Source organism: Sinocyclocheilus anshuiensis, unplaced genomic scaffold (assembly GCF_001515605.1).
Source record: "Sinocyclocheilus anshuiensis isolate Anshui unplaced genomic scaffold, SAMN03320099.WGS_v1.1 scaffold257, whole genome shotgun sequence".
Classification (NCBI taxonomy): domain Eukaryota; kingdom Metazoa; phylum Chordata; class Actinopteri; order Cypriniformes; family Cyprinidae; genus Sinocyclocheilus; species Sinocyclocheilus anshuiensis.
This window is the reverse complement of record NW_015539889.1, coordinates 2774627-2797345: the sequence shown is the minus strand read 5'-3', so window position 1 is coordinate 2797345 and position 22719 is coordinate 2774627. Positions and strand designations below refer to the sequence as shown.

General features: G+C 36.7%; 1 protein-coding gene across 4 annotated transcripts in view; it reads right to left on the bottom strand.

Annotated features, from left to right (window-relative positions):
* The window catches only part of LOC107685710 (pleckstrin homology domain-containing family G member 5-like), a 43757-nt gene extending 24231 nt beyond the window's left edge, over positions 1–19526 (bottom strand). For 2 of the 4 annotated variants that reach the window (XM_016482398.1, XM_016482399.1), the window contains exons 1-2: positions 19235–19526; positions 11726–11805 (exon numbers count right to left, since the gene is read on the bottom strand). In XM_016482398.1, the coding sequence (XP_016337884.1) occupies positions 11726–11805; positions 19235–19289 (135 nt within the window). In that variant the 5' untranslated portion in view covers positions 19290–19526. Of the gene's footprint in view, positions 1–2257; positions 2492–4808; positions 4947–11725; positions 11806–19234 lie in introns of those variants that run through there. The other 2 variants (XM_016482401.1, XM_016482400.1) reach the window with 2 other exon arrangements.
* Between the last annotated feature and the right edge of the window lie 3193 nt (positions 19527–22719).

Genomic DNA, 22719 nt, shown 5'->3' with positions numbered 1-22719 from the left:
CGTTACAAAGGCAAGTATCTGATGTCTCTATGAAATAGTTTTTTTCCCTAATATTTAAGCATTGACTATAGCCATTCAACATTACAATATAATGAGAGCTATAAATTTTTGCATTTATTAGACTTTAAAAATAACACATTCTAATTTAAGTGAACTTAAAACAAGCTTCACATAAACCCATTATAATAAATGTCATATTTAGCTACCTGTGCCCTTCAGCAAGTAGGAAATATACAGAAATTGAATAAAGTTATCAAACACTAAATTCTAAATTAAATACAGATGAATTAAATACAGATGAATATTGATTTCCTCTCGTTTCTTTTGTTCTTTGATTAACAGGCATCACAGCAGCTGGTTATTAGGTTATTTTGACTGCTTTAAGTGCTGCCACTGCTGAACATTACGCGGATCTGACACGCATCGTATTTTCTCACTCTTTACCTTTTCTGACTCACTTCAGTTGAATTGGGAGTGTTAGATGAGAGAGGCAGTGCTGGGCTGCTCCAGGACAGTTTTGAAAACCACTGCATTTCAGAGATATGTTCTTAAATGTGACTCATATATAACAAATACTTACATGCATGCACAGTTTTAAGGCAGCTTTGATCGCCTTTTTGGTAACTTCATGGCTTATCTGACAACATAACTACGACATTGCATGCTTGTAGTTTAATTTGCGCTTTAATATGAAATTATATACAGTGCACGCTGCCGCATTTGTGCATGCAATTGAAGAGCACGTGCTACGAGCACAGTATAACAGCTGACAGGACAGGAAAATTAGTTTTTACTGACATATGGCATGACAACATATATATATATATATATATATAGCTTCCAGCTGGGAACAAAGTAAAGCCAGATTGCTGCTCATAAGTACAAATTTAAGGCTAAATAAGGCTAAGAGGCACTACTGCCAAGCCAAACTGTTACTTTATCCTACCTGGGACTTTTTTCCCCCTATTTTTCCTTTGTCTTCTTACTTGAAATGCTTTTGCAATGAGTTACAGTAAGGAAAAACTCTTGTGAAAGCCAGGAGAAGCGCTCAGAAAGCTGAAACAATGCCTTTTAGTTTCTTTTGTTTGAGTTTTGTATTCATACTTCAAAATTAATATAATTTTTGAACACTTCAAAATTAGTACATTTTGAAGTCAAGAAGAATAACATTAACCCAGCGGCCATTGCTGCATCTTCATGTGTGATATAAAATTATTCAGGTATGTGTCACTACTATTGATCTCCTATCAAAGGCCATGGGAGTATTTCTAATGCATATCTGTGTACAGAAACACACACAAACACACAAAAGTTTGATGAAAAATACAATATAACAGTAATATTGTGAAATATTTTTCCAATTAACATTTCATATTATTATCAATGTTAAAAACTGTTGAGCTGCTGCATTTTTCTAGAAACCATGATATGTTTTTAGGGTTCTTTGTGTGTAACATTCATAAATACTGTAGATCAGATCATCAAAGTCAACTATTCGTATCTGTGAACACTAACTATGTTTCTAAATTGTAGAGAAAAAGCTGGCAAATGGCTAACATAATGCTGATAAATATGATAAGCCTCAATTTAATTTGAATAAATAAAACATACATATTATTTTCCAAAATATTTACTAAAAACCAAAAACTCACATCTTACATGAACATCTTTTGTCTAAAGTTCTGCTCAAATTCAAACAGCACAGTAAGGTTTACAAGGCCTTGTGAGTACAAAATCTATCTTTAGTTTTACCCCACATGACCCCCGAGAGACATGTTAATAAAATCAGCTTGTGATTATCTTGTGCCGACGTTTACAAAGGGCCTGGAGAGGACTGGGAAAAAGTCTGTTATTGTTCTCTACTCGCAGTTATTACAACCTGAACAGACCTCCTACAATCTCACACCAGTGTACGCCCATTTTAAAAGGTCACTGTAAGAAAAAAAGTGATTAAAATGACCACAAAGTGCAATATCCACCAAACAATAAAGCACGACACTGTGACTCTAAACAAAAAGCCATTGAAGGAAAGCACACAGACTTTAGTTACCTCTTAGTTGACTAAAAGCAAGAGAGAGAGCGAGAGAGAGAGCACTAACTCTGTCATCAGTTTGGCTATCCCTCATTTCTCAGACCTTTCACACATCTGTGGTAAAAACCGCAGCACTTCACGCAGCTCAGAGACCTTTTAATAACAACCATAAAACCTCAGCTGTCGCCGTGAAATGACATACAATAACGCATTCATGACACACACCTGATGCCGGTGTCACACACATGTGTGTGTGCGCGTCTGCCTGTCTCTCTCTCCCCCCTGAAGTGATGGCTTCTCGGCAGTCTGTAAAAATGGCAGAGAACGACGTAGTGTTTCGGGACAATTCGATGCTTTGAGTGCCCAACGCCCCCCTCTCTCGCTCTCCCTCTCTCCCCTTTTCCACTTCCCCTGCTTCCTTCCTTTCTTACTGGCTGCTTCTGAACAGCTCAGAGTCTGTGTGTGTGTGTGTATGTGTGTGTGATGTAGATGATTCAGATAGAGCAGCTGTGTGTACCGACTAAAAGATCTAAAAGAGGGGGGAAGAGCAGTTGCGGTTTTCCAGCCACACCCGCTCCCACTGATTTTGCCGTTCGCAAACACAGTTGTCCAACCACCCATACAAAAAACAAACACACAAAACTCTGCCTCACTTATAAACTTTCATTCTCTGTTCTCGTTTTTACTTTAGTAATTTATCATCTACAGCAATCAGATGAAACAGGCAAATGCATGCATGTTTAATACTAGTGATAGCCTAATTTATTTGCACTGTAATCTTAAAATCTGTCCAGTTTGAGATTATCAGCACTAGTTGTGTCTGTCTGGTCCCTTTACGGCAAGTTGTTCCACTAATGCTGGGTACACACTAAAAGATTTTTAAAATCTTATAAAATCTTCAAAATGTGAGAGACCACAAACATGAGAACAAAAAACAGTCACTCTTAACACACCTCACACCACAGGAAAATCTGATAAAATAATCTTTAGAACCACCAAGATAATCGGGACAGATTGTCGGAAGGGGAGAAATCGACCCAAAATCAGCCCGATTATCTTATGGTGTGTACCCAAGCATAAGTGGCCATGTTACTGACAAACATAAAAGTATAGCTCCTGTCACTGGGAAAAGGCAGAAAACTGAAAAACTGGATTACCAGCTAATTAGCATGTGCATTTTAATTAAAAAGAGTGTGTATGCTAATTGAACAGTGTTACATTCTCTTTTTGAGTCAGTAAAAATGTCATAAAATGAACATCATTTCTGGATCATGTGAAGGAAAATTCAGCTCTGCCATCACAGGAATAAATTACATAATAGATTTATTTCAAAAACATGAAAAAAAAAAAAAAAAAAAACTCACCAACCCCAAACTTTTGAAGGGTAGTGATAACATTGGTATCATGGTAAATTCCCTTCTTTAGCTCAAATATTGCAAACAAACAATGCGTTCTGACTAAAAAAATCTTCTAGAAATTTTTAAGAAAAAAATGTCCATATAGTTATATATAACACAAAATTGGTTTAATTTACAAAAATTACATTTATTTAATTAAATATTACATATTCACAAATCTGTGTACTAGTGGTGCTAATATAAAATGAAGAACTGTAACACTATTGACACAGAAGGGTTATAGGAAATACATGTTTTAAATGATGAGTAAAAACAGTGGTGATATACTGTATGAAAAACCTGTGTCTCTGACATTTTTGCTTAGTTTTAGTAATTTCTCTCTTATATGTACACCAACTCTCTCCTGCCATCATCTACTTCAGACTCTTCCCAGAGTACACCCCTGCAGAGGGCTGGGTCATGTGGTGTCAAGATATCCTACAGAAAAACAGAGTCTTTGAAACCTGCGGCTGAGTTTACTTTTACCAAATCCAGAGTATTACAGTATCAAAACCCCCTTTCTTTTACTCTCTCCATCCTTCCTCTCTTTCTTTGTCTGTGCTTTATATAGCAGGCTGATGTAAGGCCTACTAATGGCCTAGTTCATAAAATACTGTGCCTTATTAAAGTCACAAGAAACTCAGAATCATAAAATGACAATGTGCAAAACTACCAAACTCAAATAACACGTCATTACTGACCCCAGAAAAAAAAAATAAGATTGTAAAAAAACTAAACTAAACAGCAAAGGATGTGACAGGTCATGTAAAAAATGCCCCAGAGACAGCAATCTCTCAGAAACATGGGGAGACAGAAGTGTCATCATGAAGGACGTTTCCAACAGTTAAACGTCACTCTTGTATCCATTTCCTGTTTTTACTCAACTCTGAATCCACAACAACTTCCTGTGGCTACATCTCTTGGCCTACCCTTATGAGGACTGGCATGTGGAGGACTAGTGTGATCTCACTGTTGGTCCCTTGTGAATGATGGGAAACACTCAAGCATTTGAAAAATGTCCTAATTTTTCTTTTGAGTAAACATTAGTAAACTATAATTTATACGATATATAAGCATTAAGATATATAGCATCTAAACAACATATTATTTAATATAAGATGTCAATGTCTATATAAGATGTCTATATAAATGCATCATTCATTCATTCAGTGTTATATAATTATTTTAAATATAATCTTTTTCTGCTCTATTCTTTAGATATAAAGAAGTATATTACATTCAGATTTTGAAAAAAAAAACAAAAATGAAAAATAGCATGTTGATCCTATGCGCTCATCAAAACAACTGACATTTGGCTTTATTTCAAAGCATGTTGTCATTACACATGAATACGCCTGAGGCAAGGAAGTTTCCGATACCTGATGGAGAGCTGAAAATGACTGTAATTTTACTCCTCAGGGGTCATGCATTGTGACCTCTTTGTTCATCCAGAGTCTTAAATCTCACTTGGTGACATCAGAGGTCTCCTTTAAAGGAGTGAATGAGAGAGTGGAGAGCTGTATTTGGCAAAAAAGAGCAAACAAGAAGGAGAGAATTATGATCTTCATGCTGACAGCTGACAGCATGGAATATGAGAGTAAATATAGGTTGTTTTCATACTTGGTCCCAAATCAGTACCACCGGGAGTCGTGAAGCAGTACAACTAGGGAGAAGTTACAGTATTTAAAGTTGAATCATGTCTATCTATGACATGGGGGGGCTGTCAGGTTTAGCTCCCTTCTGGGTAGCACTTTATTTTACAGTACGTGTACTTCCCTGGTACATACATGGTAAATATCTTGTACCTACAGGCAAATGAGTGGTAGCACAAGGTGCTTACCTGAAGTGTATGTACATGGTAATATAAATAAGAAACACGGCTGTACTTAACAGTCGTACATGCATGGTAATTGTTTTGTACATACAGACAAGTGTGGGTAATAACGGTCACTTATGGTAGTGCCCGTACATGGTAACTAATTAGATACTTTACTGTACTTACTAATGTATATACATGGTAAATATGTAGTACTTACGGACAAGTGGGTACAAACAGGCACATCCTTACAGTATCTGTATATGGTAACTAATAAGACACATTACTGTACATACTAATGATATGTACATGGTAAATGTGTAGCACCTATGGAAAAATGTGGTATTATGTGGTAACAAACAAGACACATACTGTACTTGGTATATATGGTACGCTTGGTAAGTCCTAACCTTACCTAATAAAAAGAGGACTGTTTTTCAATTGCTCGTGTAGGACAGTTAATGCTAAATTGCTCTCCACAACAGTGCTTACAAAGTTTGAAGAACTGGTAATTCCTGTTTAATGTTTATGTAAAATGGTGCACTTTATTTTACAGTCCTATTTCCATATACTTACTATGAACGTAAGTATATGGAAATAGTATACTTAGCACGCAGTATATAACTGCTAAGTATTAACACTATGCAGTGCTGCACAGTTACTGCAGTGTTCCCAACCAACTTCCAAAGCATGTACCATCAGGACTTGAACTTACAAATATCCATAATTGATCAAAGTTTTGGTAAGCACATATAGTTTCACAATAGTTATCATGAATGTACACTGTATGCTTGTGCCTGTTATTAACCACACTTATAAGTGCTACATATTTACCATGTACATACCATTAGTATGTAGTAATGTGTCTTATTAGTTACCATATACGGATACTGTAAGTGCCTGTTTGTACATACAGACTTGTCTGTAAGTACTACATATTTACCATGTATATACATTAGTATAGTAAAGGATCTAATTAGTTACCATGTACGGACACTACCTGTAAGTGCACACTTGTCTGTATGTACAAACTAATTACCATGCATGTTCGACTGTTAAGTATACTGTGTTTCTTATTAGTTACAATGTACATACATTTCAGGTAAGTACCTTGTGTTACCACGCATTTGCCTGTAGGTACAAGATATTTACCATGTATGTACCAGGGAAGTACACGTACTGTAAAATAAAGTGCTACCAGACCAGCTATGCAAACAAGATATAGATATAACCAGCTATGGTTACATCATATAATGTTACATCATAATGTAGAACTGCGGTCCAGTCAGGGTCAAATTTGGTAATATTGCTGGTTTGGTTTTTGTTTGTTTATATACGTGTACTTCCCTGGTACATACATGGTAAATATCTTGTACCTACAGGCAAATGAGTGGTAGCACAAGGTGCTTACCTGAAGTGTATGTACATGGTAATATAAATAAGAAACACGGCTGTACTTAACAGTCGTACATGCATGGTAATTGTTTTGTACATACAGACAAGTGTGGGTAATAACGGTCACTTATGGTAGTGCCCGTACATGGTAACTAATTAGATACTTTACTGTACTTACTAATGTATATACATGGTAAATATGTAGTACTTACGGACAAGTGGGTACAAACAGGCACATCCTTACAGTATCTGTATATGGTAACTAATAAGACACATTACTGTACATACTAATGATATGTACATGGTAAATGTGTAGCACCTATGGAAAAATGTGGTATTATGTGGTAACAAACAAGACACATACTGTACTTGGTATATATGGTACGCTTGGTAAGTCCTAACCTTACCTAATAAAAAGAGGACTGTTTTTCAATTGCTCGTGTAGGACAGTTAATGCTAAATTGCTCTCCACAACAGTGCTTACAAAGTTTGAAGAACTGGTAATTCCTGTGTAATGTTTATGTAAAATGGTGCACTTTATTTTACAGTCCTATTTCCATATACTTCCTATGTACGTACTGGTGTATGTACCTATTAGTTAATGTACAGAATAAGTTATGCGGTACTCAAGTTGGGGGGTATAAACATGGACCAAGGTACTTATTGAGTAATTGATGGTAGGTGCCATTGCAGTTTGGAACTTTGGAAGTTGGTTGGGAACACGGCAGTAACTGTGCAGCACTTCATAGTGTTAATACTTAGCAGGCACAGTCCTTTTAAATAGGGATTTAGACACATGACAATCAGGAGTTGCAAGTGCAAATATGAGTCTGGTAGCTATTTTATTCCAAAATAAAATCTGTCTACACATAATTATTAGGAATGTACGTCATCAAAAATCCCTATTGGACCAGTTAAGAGAATCAGTGTTGTTAAAGATAAGGCAAGTTAACTGCAATGGCACCTACCATCAATTACTCAATAAGTACTTTGCTTTATACCCCCCAACTTGAGTACCGTACATAATAGGTACATACAGCAGTACGTACATAGTAAGTATATGGAAATAGGACTGTAAAATAAAGTGCACCATTTTACATAATCATTACACAGGAATTACCAGTTCTTCAAACTTTGTTAAACTTTACCATGTATAGACCATTAGTAAGTATAGTAATGTGTCTTATTAGTTACCATATACTACCTGTTAGTGACCGTTATTACACACACTTGTTGGTAAGTACTACATATTTACCACGTGTATACCAAGTACAGTATGTATCTTGTTTGTTACCACATAATAACACATTTTCCCGTAGGTGCTACATATTTACCATGTACATATCATTAGTATGTACAGTAATGTGTCTTATTAGTTACCATATACTGTAAGGATGTGCCTGTTTGTACCCACTTGTTCATAAGTACTGCATATTTACCATGTATAGTTACCATGTACGGGCACTACCTGTAAGTGACCATTATTACCCACACGTGTCTGTATGTACAAAATAATTACCATGCATGTACGACTGTTAAGTGAACCTGTACATACACTTCAGGTAAGTACCTTGTGTTACCACTCATTTGCCTGTACGTACAAGATATTTATCATGTATGTACCAGGGAAGTACACGCACTGTAAAACAAAGTGCTACCCACTTCTGGGTACAAATTTCTTCTTGAAATGTGGTAACGTAGGCACAAACACACACTAGAAATGTTCCTAGTAGCTGAGTATTATAGCTCCATCTGGTGGCAGAAAGCAGTTGTGAGGCTCCACAATCCAAAGCATTCCATGAACACTGAATTACTCCAATTTTCACTTCTTTTGTCCTTGAAATATTTCAGGCAGCACATAAAGATTTGAATGTGTGCATCTCTTGAGAATGTTGTGCTACAGATGTGAGTTCAGTCTCTTCTCACACTCAGCTGTTAGGCAACAGAGAGAGAGACATAAAGCAATGACAGAGGAGACAAAGCACAGACCTGCTGCAGAAGTTGAAATAATCCTTTCAATCATATTAATGGCTGTAAACGAGTTTGAGAACCTGCTACGGGAAAGTAACACAAAAGAAGATATTTTGAACAATGTTCAATGCTGTTTGGACACCGGTGACTTTCTTTGTATGGACAGAAAACACTGAAATTTTTTTTTAAATACCATATTGCTCAGAAGAAAATCAGAGGTTTAGAACAGTGTGAAAAATTGACGACAAATTAAATTTTTGGGTGAACGAGCAATTTAATAAGCTCATTTCATGGTTGTGAGCTTCTTGATGTCTTTAAAATTACTTTGTGAGGAAAATCCATTGTGACAGGATGCCAGGTTAACCTCAAGCCAACAGATTAAATAAATTATTGAACACTGAAAAACAATTAACCTACTTTTCTAACTGAAATCACGCCTCTGAAGCCAAGACATTGGTAACCCTGTGACAAGGCGACATTCTGGCGTTTTTATAAAGAAACTGTCTGAAAGACACCATTATCATCTGCTAACCCATAATACTCTGTCCTGCTCCAGCTTAGTGTCTTTGTAAGCAGCACATTCATCTTTTACAACACAAATTACAGTCAGCTGCTAATGTCTGTGTTTATTATAGTGCAGTCACTGTTTAGTCTGCATTTGTGTAAGGGATGAGAACAGTCGGCCTATTTCGCAACTTTTTCACACACATTTACATGTGCACACAAGCATGCAAATGCAGACACACATAAATTATCAATTCATATACACATATGCATACACTCACGCTCTAACACTGTGCTAAAATATTACAGACCCTGTTCTGTGTTGGTTTCGTGTGTAATTAATCTGTAATGGATCCAATTTTGCCACATACTAAAATAAAGACATACCAATTCATTTACACACAAGAAAACAGTCAAACTTAAACTTGAAGTGTGTAATTTCTTGTTTCTAGCTACTATTGTTCAGACAAATGTGTGTCAGACAAACTTTTTTCTTGCAGTTGTGAGTTATATCTTACAATTCTGACTTTTCTTCTCAGAGTTGCAAGTTTATATCTTGCCATTTTTGAGAATTGAAAAAGTCAGAATTGTGAGATATAAATTCCTAATTGCAAGAAAAAAGTCTGAATTGTGAGATGAATTGCAATTACATTTTTTTTTTTTTTTATCCCGTGGTGGAAACAAGCTTCCATAGCTAAAAGCATAAATATTATTGTACTTCAAGCTGTCTCTGAGATAAGAGTATATATTTTAACACTGAAAAAAATACACACTGCACCTTTAAATGTCAGCTAGCAGGGTGAGCAATCAGGTCAACAGCAAACTATAATCATCTTCTTTGTGTAGTTTCACCTCTTGACCCCTTGCAGGAGACAGGAAGAACAAACCTACATGAAACTTGTAGTGCACTATAGATGAGCCACAAAGACCTCAAAACATAAACAAGTGCATACACACACTTAAACTCTCCTTCGCTCTTTTTCAGCAGAAACCTTTCCAAATAAACGAGAGTTCCTCTCATCTTTCCATATTTTAAGGGTGATGACATAAGCATGTTCCTGGTTCAGATAAAAACATTGGGTACATTAAGTTGTCTGGCTTAGATCAGAGTGGACTAGAATCAGAAGTGTTTACCCAGAGACTCTTTTCAAAAGCTTGCTAAAGTTCAGAGGACACTGGCAGAGTTGAGCTGACAGGAAATATAGGACAAAAAAAACAAGCAAACATCACTATGATGTCCTATAATGAATCAGACATGCTCAGTGTAAACAAACTTTATCGGTTTCCTTTATACAGGGTTTATCTGTATCCAAAGTTTGAAGAGGGCTGGGACTGGCAATTATTTTTGTGTACAAAAACTGTCAGTACTCTTATCGGTACCTGTTCAACGAGATAGTCTACCTCGTTGGTCTTACTAGACTAAAGATTGTTAGTGTCGCAAACCAGGTTTGATCTGCATTATTCTGGCCAATAATCATCCATTCAGATATGAGCTGTAACTATATTTGACTTGCACTTCAGTTGTTTTATGATTTTTAGGAGTAGGTAATAGACCACATGCATTCAGAGTGGTTGTTCACTTATTTCCCTTTATTGCGCCTGAAAATAATTTTATATTTGTAATAAAAAATAAAAAATAATAAAAAAATAATAATTTTACAATGATTTTTTAATAATGTCTTTTTTTTAATTAAAAATATACATTTTCTAGGTGATAATTGCTTATATATTTAATAATAATAAATAATTAATAAATAAAAGCTTAGTCAACCGAGTCAATAAATTCAAATAATCATACATAATTTCTTTTTTTTTTTCTCAACTGAATTATCTGATTCATGTCTCTCTATATATACAAACAAGGGGATTACTGGCACATGTTTTTGTCCAATTTAAGCTGACTGTATACCCAATACATCAGGATTCATATTATTGTGGCTGCATTGCAACTGACAATTTTAAAGGTAAAGGAACACCTGTTAAAATACAAAAGTGGAAAGTGTTGGTAATGAATAGACACCAGGTTTGCCAATAAGAAAAAAATGGGAGTGACTGATTTAAAAGAAAGAGGGATACAGGGAGTAATACACTGGCTTTTTAGTCAAACCAGTTTGGCAATGGTCCCAAGACAATAAAGCGCAATCAAAAAACAGACAAACAGAGAGGCACAGGAAGAGACAGTGTGTATAAAGGGAGAGAGAGAAAGACAGGAAGGGAGAGACATATTGTGTTTTGTGTAGATGTGTTTATATGCGAACAGCCTCATATACCCCACACGCAAGCAGTAATCTCATATTTCCATGCCTGCATCCCCAGACTCCCAGGAGAAGGCCGGTTAAATACCACCTATAACATCATATCCGTCCTCTCGCCACTGAAATTTCAAAGACAAACAAAACTTTTGTTTTTCCTGTCAGTTCCCTAAGCGCACATGCTGACAAATGATTATTGTGCTGGATTATTCCATGTGATAAATGAAATTGGCATACTTGGGATTTTTTGTCCATAAGAGTCCACAACAAGTTACCAACACTAAGAGGTGAACATTTATCAGCTTGTGTCGCCCCTACAGGCTTTCCCTGTGTCGTGTGACACATTCTGACAGCTCACCTTGGAAGCAAGCCGCCGTTCGGGACAGTTGGGATGCTGACACAAGATGCCGGTTTTCTCCTCCTGTGAAGGCTTCTCACCTGAAACAACACACAAACAGAGGTTAAAGATCAACCGTATGTGGGAGGGAATTATACGTGAGGTCAAGTTGTAGGCCAAATTGGTGAAGTCAGAAGTTAGTGAAATTTCATGGATAGAAAAGGTCCATTGTCTGCTGTCAATGGTAAAGCGATGTATGAAGCACAGACATACAGTAAGTCATTTTCAAACCAAGCCGCTTTCTTTTGGTCAACAAGGCCAAGAATCGATTGCGAAACCTGCATAGGGTTGCTGAACAATGGTAAATGTGATTGCTATGGGTTCCCTTTGGAACTTCCTATGGATTTTTAAAATGGTGATTTTGGATTTATGACTAAAATAAGGCAACCTGGTCTCATGGCAAAAACGTACCCGGGGGCACATTTTCGCGAGACGCGAAATACGTACCAATAAGTACATATCACTGCAGTTTCCAAAAGAAATTAACACTAGAGGCAGTGTTAGAACGTGCCAGGGTTCACGTATTGAACCCGTGTTTTAGCACCACTCAGTGGACATTTCTCTTTGAAACTGCGGCGAAATGTGCAGTAAGGTACGTAAAAACGGTGTTGCAGAAAAGTACCCAGAGGTACGTATTTTTATGAGACTGGGTTGAAATAAGGTCTTGGTCTAATTACTTGGAGACGCTCACATTTTGCTTAAAACATAAATTACACACAATCCTCAAACGTGAAGTTTTTAAACTGCTGTTTGAACATGTTGGTGCTAGCAAGTTGCTATATAAGGACCACAAGAGTTATCTGATTCATCAAGCATGCAAACTCACATAATAATGAATATTTTACAATTACATACCACATTTTACAATGAAACAAACTAAAACATTATAAACAATAGCAGAGAAAACGGTAACACTTTATTTTAGGGTCTCTTAACTAGTTAATAGAAGAATATTAACTATAAGAATATAAGCCATTTATTAGTACTAATTAAGCACATATTAATGCCTTATTCTACATCCCTAATCTTACCCAATACCTAAACTTAACAACTACCTTACTAGCTATTAATAAGCAGCAAATTAGGAATTTATTGAGGGAAAAGTCGTAGTTAATAGTGTATAAGTGTTCCCTATTCTAAAGAGTTACCAAGAAAACTTGAAAATGCTAATTCTCTTCCTAGCTTCAGGGCCACCAACTGAACAGCTCTATATGGAAGTATCAAGTATCCAGGAGTAATATAAAGAAGATGAATGAAGCAGATAAACATGATTGAGACATTTCGTACTAGGGAACCATGGAGAGACGCTTGTGAACATGTTGAGCCTGTGGGGGATATGTCCTTGGGCATGAGCCAAAAGACATAACAGCAATATGGGACTCAAAAGATGAGGATGATTGAAAAAGAAATGACTCAATCAAAAACCAAGAGCCACAAACAAGAGCTAGTGATACAGTAAGCAACTCAAACCATGACATCCCTTCCTTCAGCCATGCTGTTAATTCCATAAAGACAATTAACTAACTATCAGGGTACCAGGGAGAGATGATTAAAAATGACAATAAATATTAAACTTTTAGGGAGGGATTGACTAAAAACAGAAGAATTGACAATAACACAAAAAGGAAAAGAAAGAGGAAAAGGAGAGAAAAACAAAATGAAAAAAGTTGGCAGAAATCTGAGATTTCCAGACATTACAAGATTGCTGGCAGACTGGCTGATTTTCCTTTCAGTGATGGCAGTGATATTCCACTTACCTAGAAACCCACAAGTTTTAATATGAAAAAAGTGCATGATTTTTTCATCGATTTCACCCCTCATTCTCCTTTCTAGCAATGCTGCCACTTCAATACCGGTCAAACAGAAGCCATTGATGTTTACAGGGTACAGACAACCACATGGAAAAGAGAGACCAAATCTGACTTTGAATATATTATATAGAGCAGACATTACGTATTACTGAAAAACATTGCTATACTGATTTATTACAAAATCGTAGCACAATTCTATGCTACAGTGATGGTACCATGGAACACTGATTCAAGGTTTTTTGTGGGGCACTCTATTTAATTTGTCTACTATCAACTACAAATATTAACAGCTTTGCCATTCCTTTATTCCCTCTGAACCATCATGAACAAATGTCATTTGCACCATATCTTAAATCATCATTCATTCTGTGATGAAATGGTTTTTTAAACATTTTGTCTCATTTGGAAAAGTTTTATCAGGGGCAAATTTTGGTTGTGGTGGAAATGTTGCCACAAATGAGAGAGTGATGATATGTTTAACAAATTATAAGTTTGGGTCTAGGATAAGTGAAAAGCAATATCAACTATGCATTAAAGGCATTAAAGCAAAAATAAACAGACGAAGTCTTGGAAAGAAAAAAAAACATCTGCCCCCTAGGACATAAAAGTGTCAGAGGTTGATGAAACACCCATATACAATGGTTGTGTGAAGTACAATGGTTGTGTGAATGTTTTCTGTATTCATACAGCATGATATTTACAAGGTACACAGTGACTACTTCATCAAGGCACTGCATGTTTTCCAACATCCTGAAAGCAGAACATCACCACATAGCCCAAGCCAGACTCTAGATATTATCATCAACACCGCTCACATTCCATCTCCATACTCGCCTCCATCTCTCCATGAAGAATATTCCATTTCTCCTTCTTTAGTCAGAGAGGCAAAGGGCACCTTCTAAGAAATCCTCTATGTAAGGAATGTGCAGAATGCCAGGATCTGTTTTTCATGGCCCTCTGTTTACCCAGTCGTTTGCCGAAGTTCCTGAGGAGCGTTAAGCACATCTACTGTCTCAAGTGCTAGAAAGGAAATATTTTATTTAATACATGTTTCCTTTGCCTCCACTGGAGGAACACCAAGCTGATGCCATGGATGCCAGTACAGGTGCATCTCAATAAATTAGAATGTCGTGGAAAACACCTCAGCAGTGCCACAAACTGATCACCTCCATGCCACGCCGAATTGAGGCAGTAATTAAAGCAAAAGGAGCCCCTACCAAGTATTGAGTACATGTACAGTAAATGAACATACTTTCCAGAAGGCCAACAATTCACTAAAAATGTTTTTTTTTATTGGTCTTATGAAGTATTCTAATTTGTTGAGATAGTGAATTGGTGGGTTTTTGTTAAATGTGAGCCAAAATCATCACAATTAAAAGAACCAAAGACTTAAACTACTTCAGTCTGTGTGCATTGAATTTATTTAATACACGAGTTTCACAATTTGAGTTGAATTACTGAAATAAATGAACTTTTCCATGACATTCTAATTTATTGAGATGCACCTGTATATGATTTGGATGGTCTGAGAATGTCAAAACATTACCAGACTGGGAGGGGAGTTGTCATTGATTCTTTATTCGCGGCTAACTAATCCTATTGTGTTTTGGGCTTAAATGAGATTAGGTGATAGCATTGGCTCAACCAGTGCTGTGAGTTTGGGGAGGCCCAATCTGCTTATGTAACCATAAAAGATGGGCACTGTATTTCTGAAACCTATTTGAAAACAGTCATTTTCGCAATTCAATTTGGTGCCACAAGAGGGACAGAAACAACACACTTAAATTCATTACACAACAGCTACATGTTTTTTTTTTTCTTTCTTTTCAAGCTTAAAAAGAAACCTAAAGATTTAGGCAATAAGAAAAGGCAATTTGTTTCACTGCAAAGACTGAAAGAGGGATAGAGTGAGTGATTAGACAGACAAAATTCTTCCAGAGGCAAAGGTCATTCTTAGTGGGTCCTATAGGGCATTAGCACACAGATCAAACAGTAAGGGTAGAATGGACAAGCAAAAACTCACTCTCTCTGTCTACACTTTGGTGTCACAGTGGTCTCTAAAACCGTCTGACTACTTAGTGGAAACTAAACATGTGGTTTTCCACACAAAGGCAAAAAAAAAAAAAAAGTTTAGGAAAAAAAGACACTTTGTTCCACTAGATTTGAATATAAAAGCACAATTCACCCAAATAATTAAATTCTATCATTATTTATTCACCCTTGTGTCTTGTAAAACCTGTATGACTTACTTTTTCCCCATAGAACACAAAAGGAGTTATTTATAGCAGAATGTCTTTTGATGTTTTATGATGGTTTTATTATGTATTCTTGACAGCTCCTGGTCCCCTTCCACTTTCATTATGGAAGAGAGCAGCATGGAGATTTTGCTAAATATCCAATTTTAGTTTTCCACAGAAGAAAGCCATGTTTGGGAACAACATGAAGGTGAGTAAATGATGACAAAATGTTCATTTTTGGATGATCTACAGGCCCTCTGAAAACAATATTGCAATCTTATACTTTCAATAAAAAACACATTTGGCTATAAGAAGAAACATGGCATGGGAAATATGGTATAATACAGAGTCTATCCATCTTAAACTTCAAATCTTCAAAAATACAAACAAAACAAATTCTAAAACAATTTCTCTATGAAGTTATGAAGGTAAAATCTAATGATACAACCTAACTGTCTCACACTATTCGCCATTCAATTAAAATCTCTTACCACAAGACTTCTGGGTAATGTCCATGAGGGAGGTCCAGGTGTACCTCTCCACCCCCAGCTCACTCTGTGTACATGGCAGAGTTTCCAGTTCATAAGACCCATGCCGTCGCCAATAGAACATTGTGCTTTACAATCCAAGCGCAACCGATAAATTTAACACCGCATCTCACTTGTGAAGATCAAATTGATGTTCTTCACACCTTGAACCAAACATCAATCTTTTAAATATTACTGCTCTTCATGTTTCCCCATATTACAGAAATTACTAAAACTTGTGTGAGTTCTCTTATGGAGAGAAGTTCTCAGAATACTGGATTTCTCTAAAGTTTCCAGGCAGGGTGCTTTGGACTTTGTGAGCCAGTATGTGAAGGGGAAAAAAGAGGGGGGGGCTTGACCCACACAGCACGCCAGACAAGCGATGCATTCATCCACATGTGAAGTGCATGCTGGGATGTGAGGGAGACTTGGACCTGTGACTTTTCAGAATGGCAAAAGATACAAAGCTGCCTTTTGAGATGTCCACCTACTTGTTGCCCACAAACTCCATGCATCTCAAAGTTACAGTATCATATAGAGCAATGATGCAGAAATCATATGATTTACAGACACTCAAGTCACAGTAAGGGATATATAGAGAGAGTAATGGAGGACGAAAAACTCTCTAAAGCAGGTTTACAGAGTTGAAAGTGAGAAAGGGTTAAGATAAAGATTAAGAGAATAGCTGCAAGAGTTTGAGAGTGCCCTCCAGAACCCCCACAATTTCTAATTTTACTCTAACAAATTAGAGAGTAGCATTGGGAGAGTCTGAGCTGTTGGGTTCCAACATTTTCAGCCATATGGTAGTGATTTGGAGCAGTGTGACGTGCAGGGGTTAGTTTTAATGAACAGGCTTCCAGTGGCAGTCAAGCCAATACGCCGCAGTCTCAGACTCTGTCAGCTTAATCATTCTCTGGGACATGTACAAACAACAAAGCTCTTTTGATCTTCACCTAGACATTTCTCTCTGCGAGCTGGTGTACGACTTTTATATTTATGGCTTGTTTCATCTGGCTATTACATTAAATAATTACGGTTGAACTTTATTACTACTAGTGCGGTTTTGTTTCTGCTGTATGTTATTAATGCACTGTCCATCTGTATTAGTACTCCGAGTGAGAGATTGTAAGATTGTAAGATAATATAGAGTATTATTAATTTTTTTTTAAACTAATGAATATCACATACCACACCCAACTTTGGTTTGCAGCATTGCATTTGGCTGGTCATGATATCTTCAGCTCATGATACTCAGCATGAAAAGCATATGCTACCACCAGCATGATGGCCACACATGAAAGAACACTGTGGTGTGACAGCTACTACAGTCAATTATAATAACTAGGCTAATCCTCTGATCTGTGATTCTCCTGACACTGTTTATCTTTGTTTAAAACACTAGCATTAGAACAGTCATGCACATGGCGAGCAGGCCAGTTGAGCTGAAACCAGTAATGGGCTTGGTTTGGAGGCTAGATGGCAAATTAGTCAGCCAAGTGACAGTTCTCAAATAGACAAGACAAGTTCCATGCAACGGTTCCTATTCAAAATCAGGTAAACAAGTCTATTTTACTGGTGTTCATCATAAATTCAAAAGCTTAGACTATATGTGACATTATTTTAAGAAATACCACTCAATAGCTTCAATGATAAGCTGTGAGCTTCATAAAAGCCCCATTTATTAGTTTGACGTTTGAATTTAATAACCATGGCCCTGGACCTCACAGACAGAACATAAGAGGAATTTCCTTTGGTTGGAAGAGTCACTTTGTTTCCACTGTCAAACTATTTTTAATAAGGATTTCAAACTATTTATATTCGCCAAAAATAATATAAAATAATGATCTTGTGGCCAATCTTGCTGAAAAAAAATATAGTTGCACATTATAGAGTTCCTTTGGTGAGAGAATGCATGTCAATACATACAAAATTAAAATTGGCATAAGACATTACATGCAACCACTGAAAGGAAATCTATGGAGAGGAACCTTTAGACAGGAAGGAAATTAATTTTAGTTTTAATATTTAATAATATTAATACTGACCCTAGTTATAATTGTCACCATTTATGATTTGGAATCACTTCCCATTTTCTGTAAAATCAGCTGGTCTACCTATTATCTGGATAAATAGTTCATATAGGTTTGTCAAAGTTGTTCTAATTATTATCATTGCATCACTGCAAAAACTATTTTTCCTAACTTTTTCCATGTCAAAAAAAAAGGAAACTCTATTCAAACAGAGCTGTCGACCGTTGATAAAGAGTTAATCATATTTTCTAATGCTAAGCCAGTAGAGAGGTAAACCACAGAGCCATCTGTCTACATGTCACAACATAAATACAATTTAGCCCAAATCTAATTGTGAGGAATGAGAAAAGCCAAGATCAAGAGTGGCAGAAAATCTGGATTTAAATAGCCAAAAAAAGGAAATAATCCTGTACAGACAGACAAACATACAGTAATTACAAGTTAAAAATAATCTAGACTATTTTCAGCTATCAAACAGTCAGAAGTCAGTTAACTATAACTATACAGTGTCTAGTCATTTTAGGGTCAGAATGTCCTACTGAAATAACTCAGGCATTACACTTTTTATGATACTTCTATGATGATTTTGCAAGATCTTTAAAGTTTGACATCTTCGGTCATTCACTCTCATTAAATGGAAAAGAGCGACTGGGACATCCAGCAAAATTTGATGACACGAGGGTGAGTAAATGAAGACAGAATTCAGGATGAACTATCCCTTTAAGACGTCCTCAAAACTTATAGCATCAGCATGCTGTTTTTACCTTAGTTGTCATCATTGCCACAAAAGAAGCACAATATATAGGTACACCTGACATTTTTATTTAATTGCAGCCGGTAACGCGTAAAACAAAATTCCACTTACTTAGTCGCAAACGAAGCCCAAGCCAGCTCTTGGGTGGCGATCCGTATCGATGCATTATGTGCTGTTAACCATGTGGCTTAATTTCCAAGTTCGGCGTATTCATGTGTTGATCTCAGTGATGAGACATCCGTCCATACTGTCCGCTGAGTATCAGCTTGTAGATCAGACATGGGCTCTGACGCGCTGTTGGCAGTCCTCCAAAAACAAAACGCCAGACAATTCACTTTAACTAAGTTTGATGTTGTTGACATGTATGTTTCATAGGGTGACCATACGTGCCATTTTCCCAGGACGCGTCCTGGCCAGGATTTCTATATTGCCTAAAATATCTAGGTTTAGGCTTTGTTTGCGTGTGCAGACCGATCGGTGTATGACATCAAAGTACCATACAGACGGTTATGCTTTCGAAACGCTCTCGTTTGATGTCGAACACTGATCGGTCTGGGCCGCACTGCTTTTAAGTCGAACACACCTAATATGTACACGTAATTGCATCGCTTTGACCGTAGATCCCACCTTCTCACACGCCATGATTGGTCCATTATGTACAATGCTTGCATGTTATTGGTCAAACTACTTTTCGATCATTACCTTCAGCAAACATGAAAACAAAGCCAAAACAAATCCTGGCCAGAACGCGTCCTGGGAAAATGGCACGTATGGTCACCCTAATGTTTCATGTATAGTCTGTAATGGCCCCTCTAGTATAGCGCAAAACTATTACGTTTCTTTAAAATATCTCATCTGTATGCTTGACTGACGTCCTAAGCGCTTCACCTTGCGTGCGCTGCGGAGACAAACAAGGACCTGTTGACTGTGTCGTTGACGCACTAAGTTTTTGTCTCCTTTCTGGCCTCAAGGTTTATTGAAACTTATTGAATTGCGTTGTAAGAACATGGCATATCCTCTTTCAAAGTCAACATGACATCTTTTTAGCACACAAAGCTTTGTGTCATGTTTAAAAAAAAAACAGACATGTTATTCCTCCGTGTCCTATATGTTACCACCAGCAACTTCATTGTGTCTCACCTACTTTAAACACGCAGGCGTTCCCCCAACCTGCCCTCCCCATTCTCCCTCGTCTTACATGGCAATCTGACATTTCATTTTATCATTCAGACATGATATTTAAAGGTGAAGGTTACATTTATTCTGCTCTTTAATAACTGACATCTACTTAATTTACTGCCCCTTATTTCTTTACTTGACACATAACTTTCTCAAGCTCTACTATACTATGGTACAGTGATAGCATGGTACAGGTGTATTTAAATACCATGGTATTAATATTGTGTTCCAAGATACATCATGGTATTACCATGGCACCGCATTCAAAGAATCTTTTGTAATACCATGGTACTTTTTGGGAAGTCAAATTAAAAAAGCACTGCTTATTATTTTTTGCTCGGAAGAGCACTATCAAATGATTCTTATTTGTTTTCAGCCGATATATTGGCCAATATTGGGCATTTTTTTAATTATCAGCATCTGTTTATAAGTGGTGGAAGCAGATTTTATTTTGACATACTCACAAAATGCAGATGAGCTCACATTCACCGTCTTCATTAGTTACCTGTCTTTATTTAACAGTCCTGTCTAATAAAATACTGTATAACAAAAAATGGTATAAAAAAAGTATTATAACGTTGCCTTTCTATTATTAGTAACAGAAAGGCACATGCTATACTACTTTCTCATATACCATCAACATTCAGCAAATATGCATATATACATAATTGAAGGTCTTCAAAAATCTGGTAAATATTTAATTTAGTAAAGTATGCCAACTTTTTTATTTTCCATTTGTAGTGTTAAAAATTACATACAGTATACACTGCTTATGCTCTTTGTTTACATGCATCATAATCAGCTGTTTAATATTTATTTTAAATTCTTAACATTAATCACATACAGACATTCTTCAGAAATGGTTCATCTCTATTCCAAAGGTGAGTCAAGTGAAGTGAGTTAAAATAATGGAGGCACTCTCTTCCCAGCCTTCCTCCATCTCTTTTCATCTCTTTTAAGTACAAGCAACCCTGTTCCTGGCTTGCCAAGCCGGCCATATGTGGAGTATTAACCCTCTGCAGCTCTTTCTACCCCCGTCTCACCTACATTAAACACCTTGTGCAGAAACCACAGTTACTCAGACAGCCTGCAAAACAGACAATACTACCTTGATGTTCTGTGCTATCACAAGTATATTATTTGGGTTCTTTATAGCCTCTCCTGACACAGCGCATCTAGAAAAAAGTTCTTATTCTGTCACTGATGTGCAAAAAAACGTGTTGTGCTAACCGTCACATTTTAGATTTATTTGTGCCTGCATTAGACAGTGAATCATGTGTATGGAATGTGAACATGTTGAAGGTGTCTGGACCTTTGAGGTGGACACGATGTTCCTGACTGGTGAGTTGTCAGGATTGGTGCCCTGAGCTGGAGAGCTGAACGTCAGACTTGGATGATCTACCTGGGTTATTTTGGATCAGATCCCATCGACATGTAAAGGCTCGCTCTTATCAGGTGTGACAAATCCCTAATCTATTCAGGTTGACAACAACTATTCTTCTATAAACTGGGTCTGTCAGACATTTTAGGGGAGGGTAAATTGTGTTGTGTGCTTGGTTTTAACCCTTATCCCACACCTGACCATGGTCTATAATCTAACACAGATTAACTCATCTTTGATCAAATGTGCACGCAAATATACACAGCCTGACCTTACTGCCAAAGTAAACATGCTTGTATGATCTCACTACCCTCATTCAGAGTAATAAATGAATACACATTAATGATGGTCTTGATGAAATACTCATCATCAGCATCCTCACATACTCTGTCTATTGGAAATTATCTGGCTTTTGTGAGCTGAACATGCGTGTCTGCTCAGACTCCTGGCTAACTGTCTTTACAGGCTCTGAAGCTGATTAGCAGCTCAGCAGATTAATTAATTAGTTTGGAAATAGAATGAATACATTTAGGCCATTATATCAGAAGGGGAGACTGGGGCCAGTTGCAGTTTTATTTCACCCTTTTGTTAATTTACACATTAGAATAAATCTATCTGTCATTTTTTGATATAGGAAACATTCATATGTGCCAACAGTGATATTAAAATATTTACAATGAGAAAGATTTACAATTAAATAATAATTATAAATGAAAAATGTTATATTGATCATATTGTGGAATATAAAATTATGTCATTTTGTGGGAAACTGTAACACTTCAAAACTCAAATAAGAGTGAACCTCAAACTCATAATTTATCATACTTTTATTTGCAATACTTCTCAATAATAATTTATAATAATAATTAATAATATTAATATTACACTCTAAAAATTGCTGGGTTAAATTCAACCCAGTGCTGGGGGGACAAACCACAAACCCAGCAATTGGGCTGTTTGGACCCAGCGGTTGGGTTAAATGTTTAACCCAACCTTCTGGGTAGTAACCCAACCGCTGGGTCAAAACAACCCAATT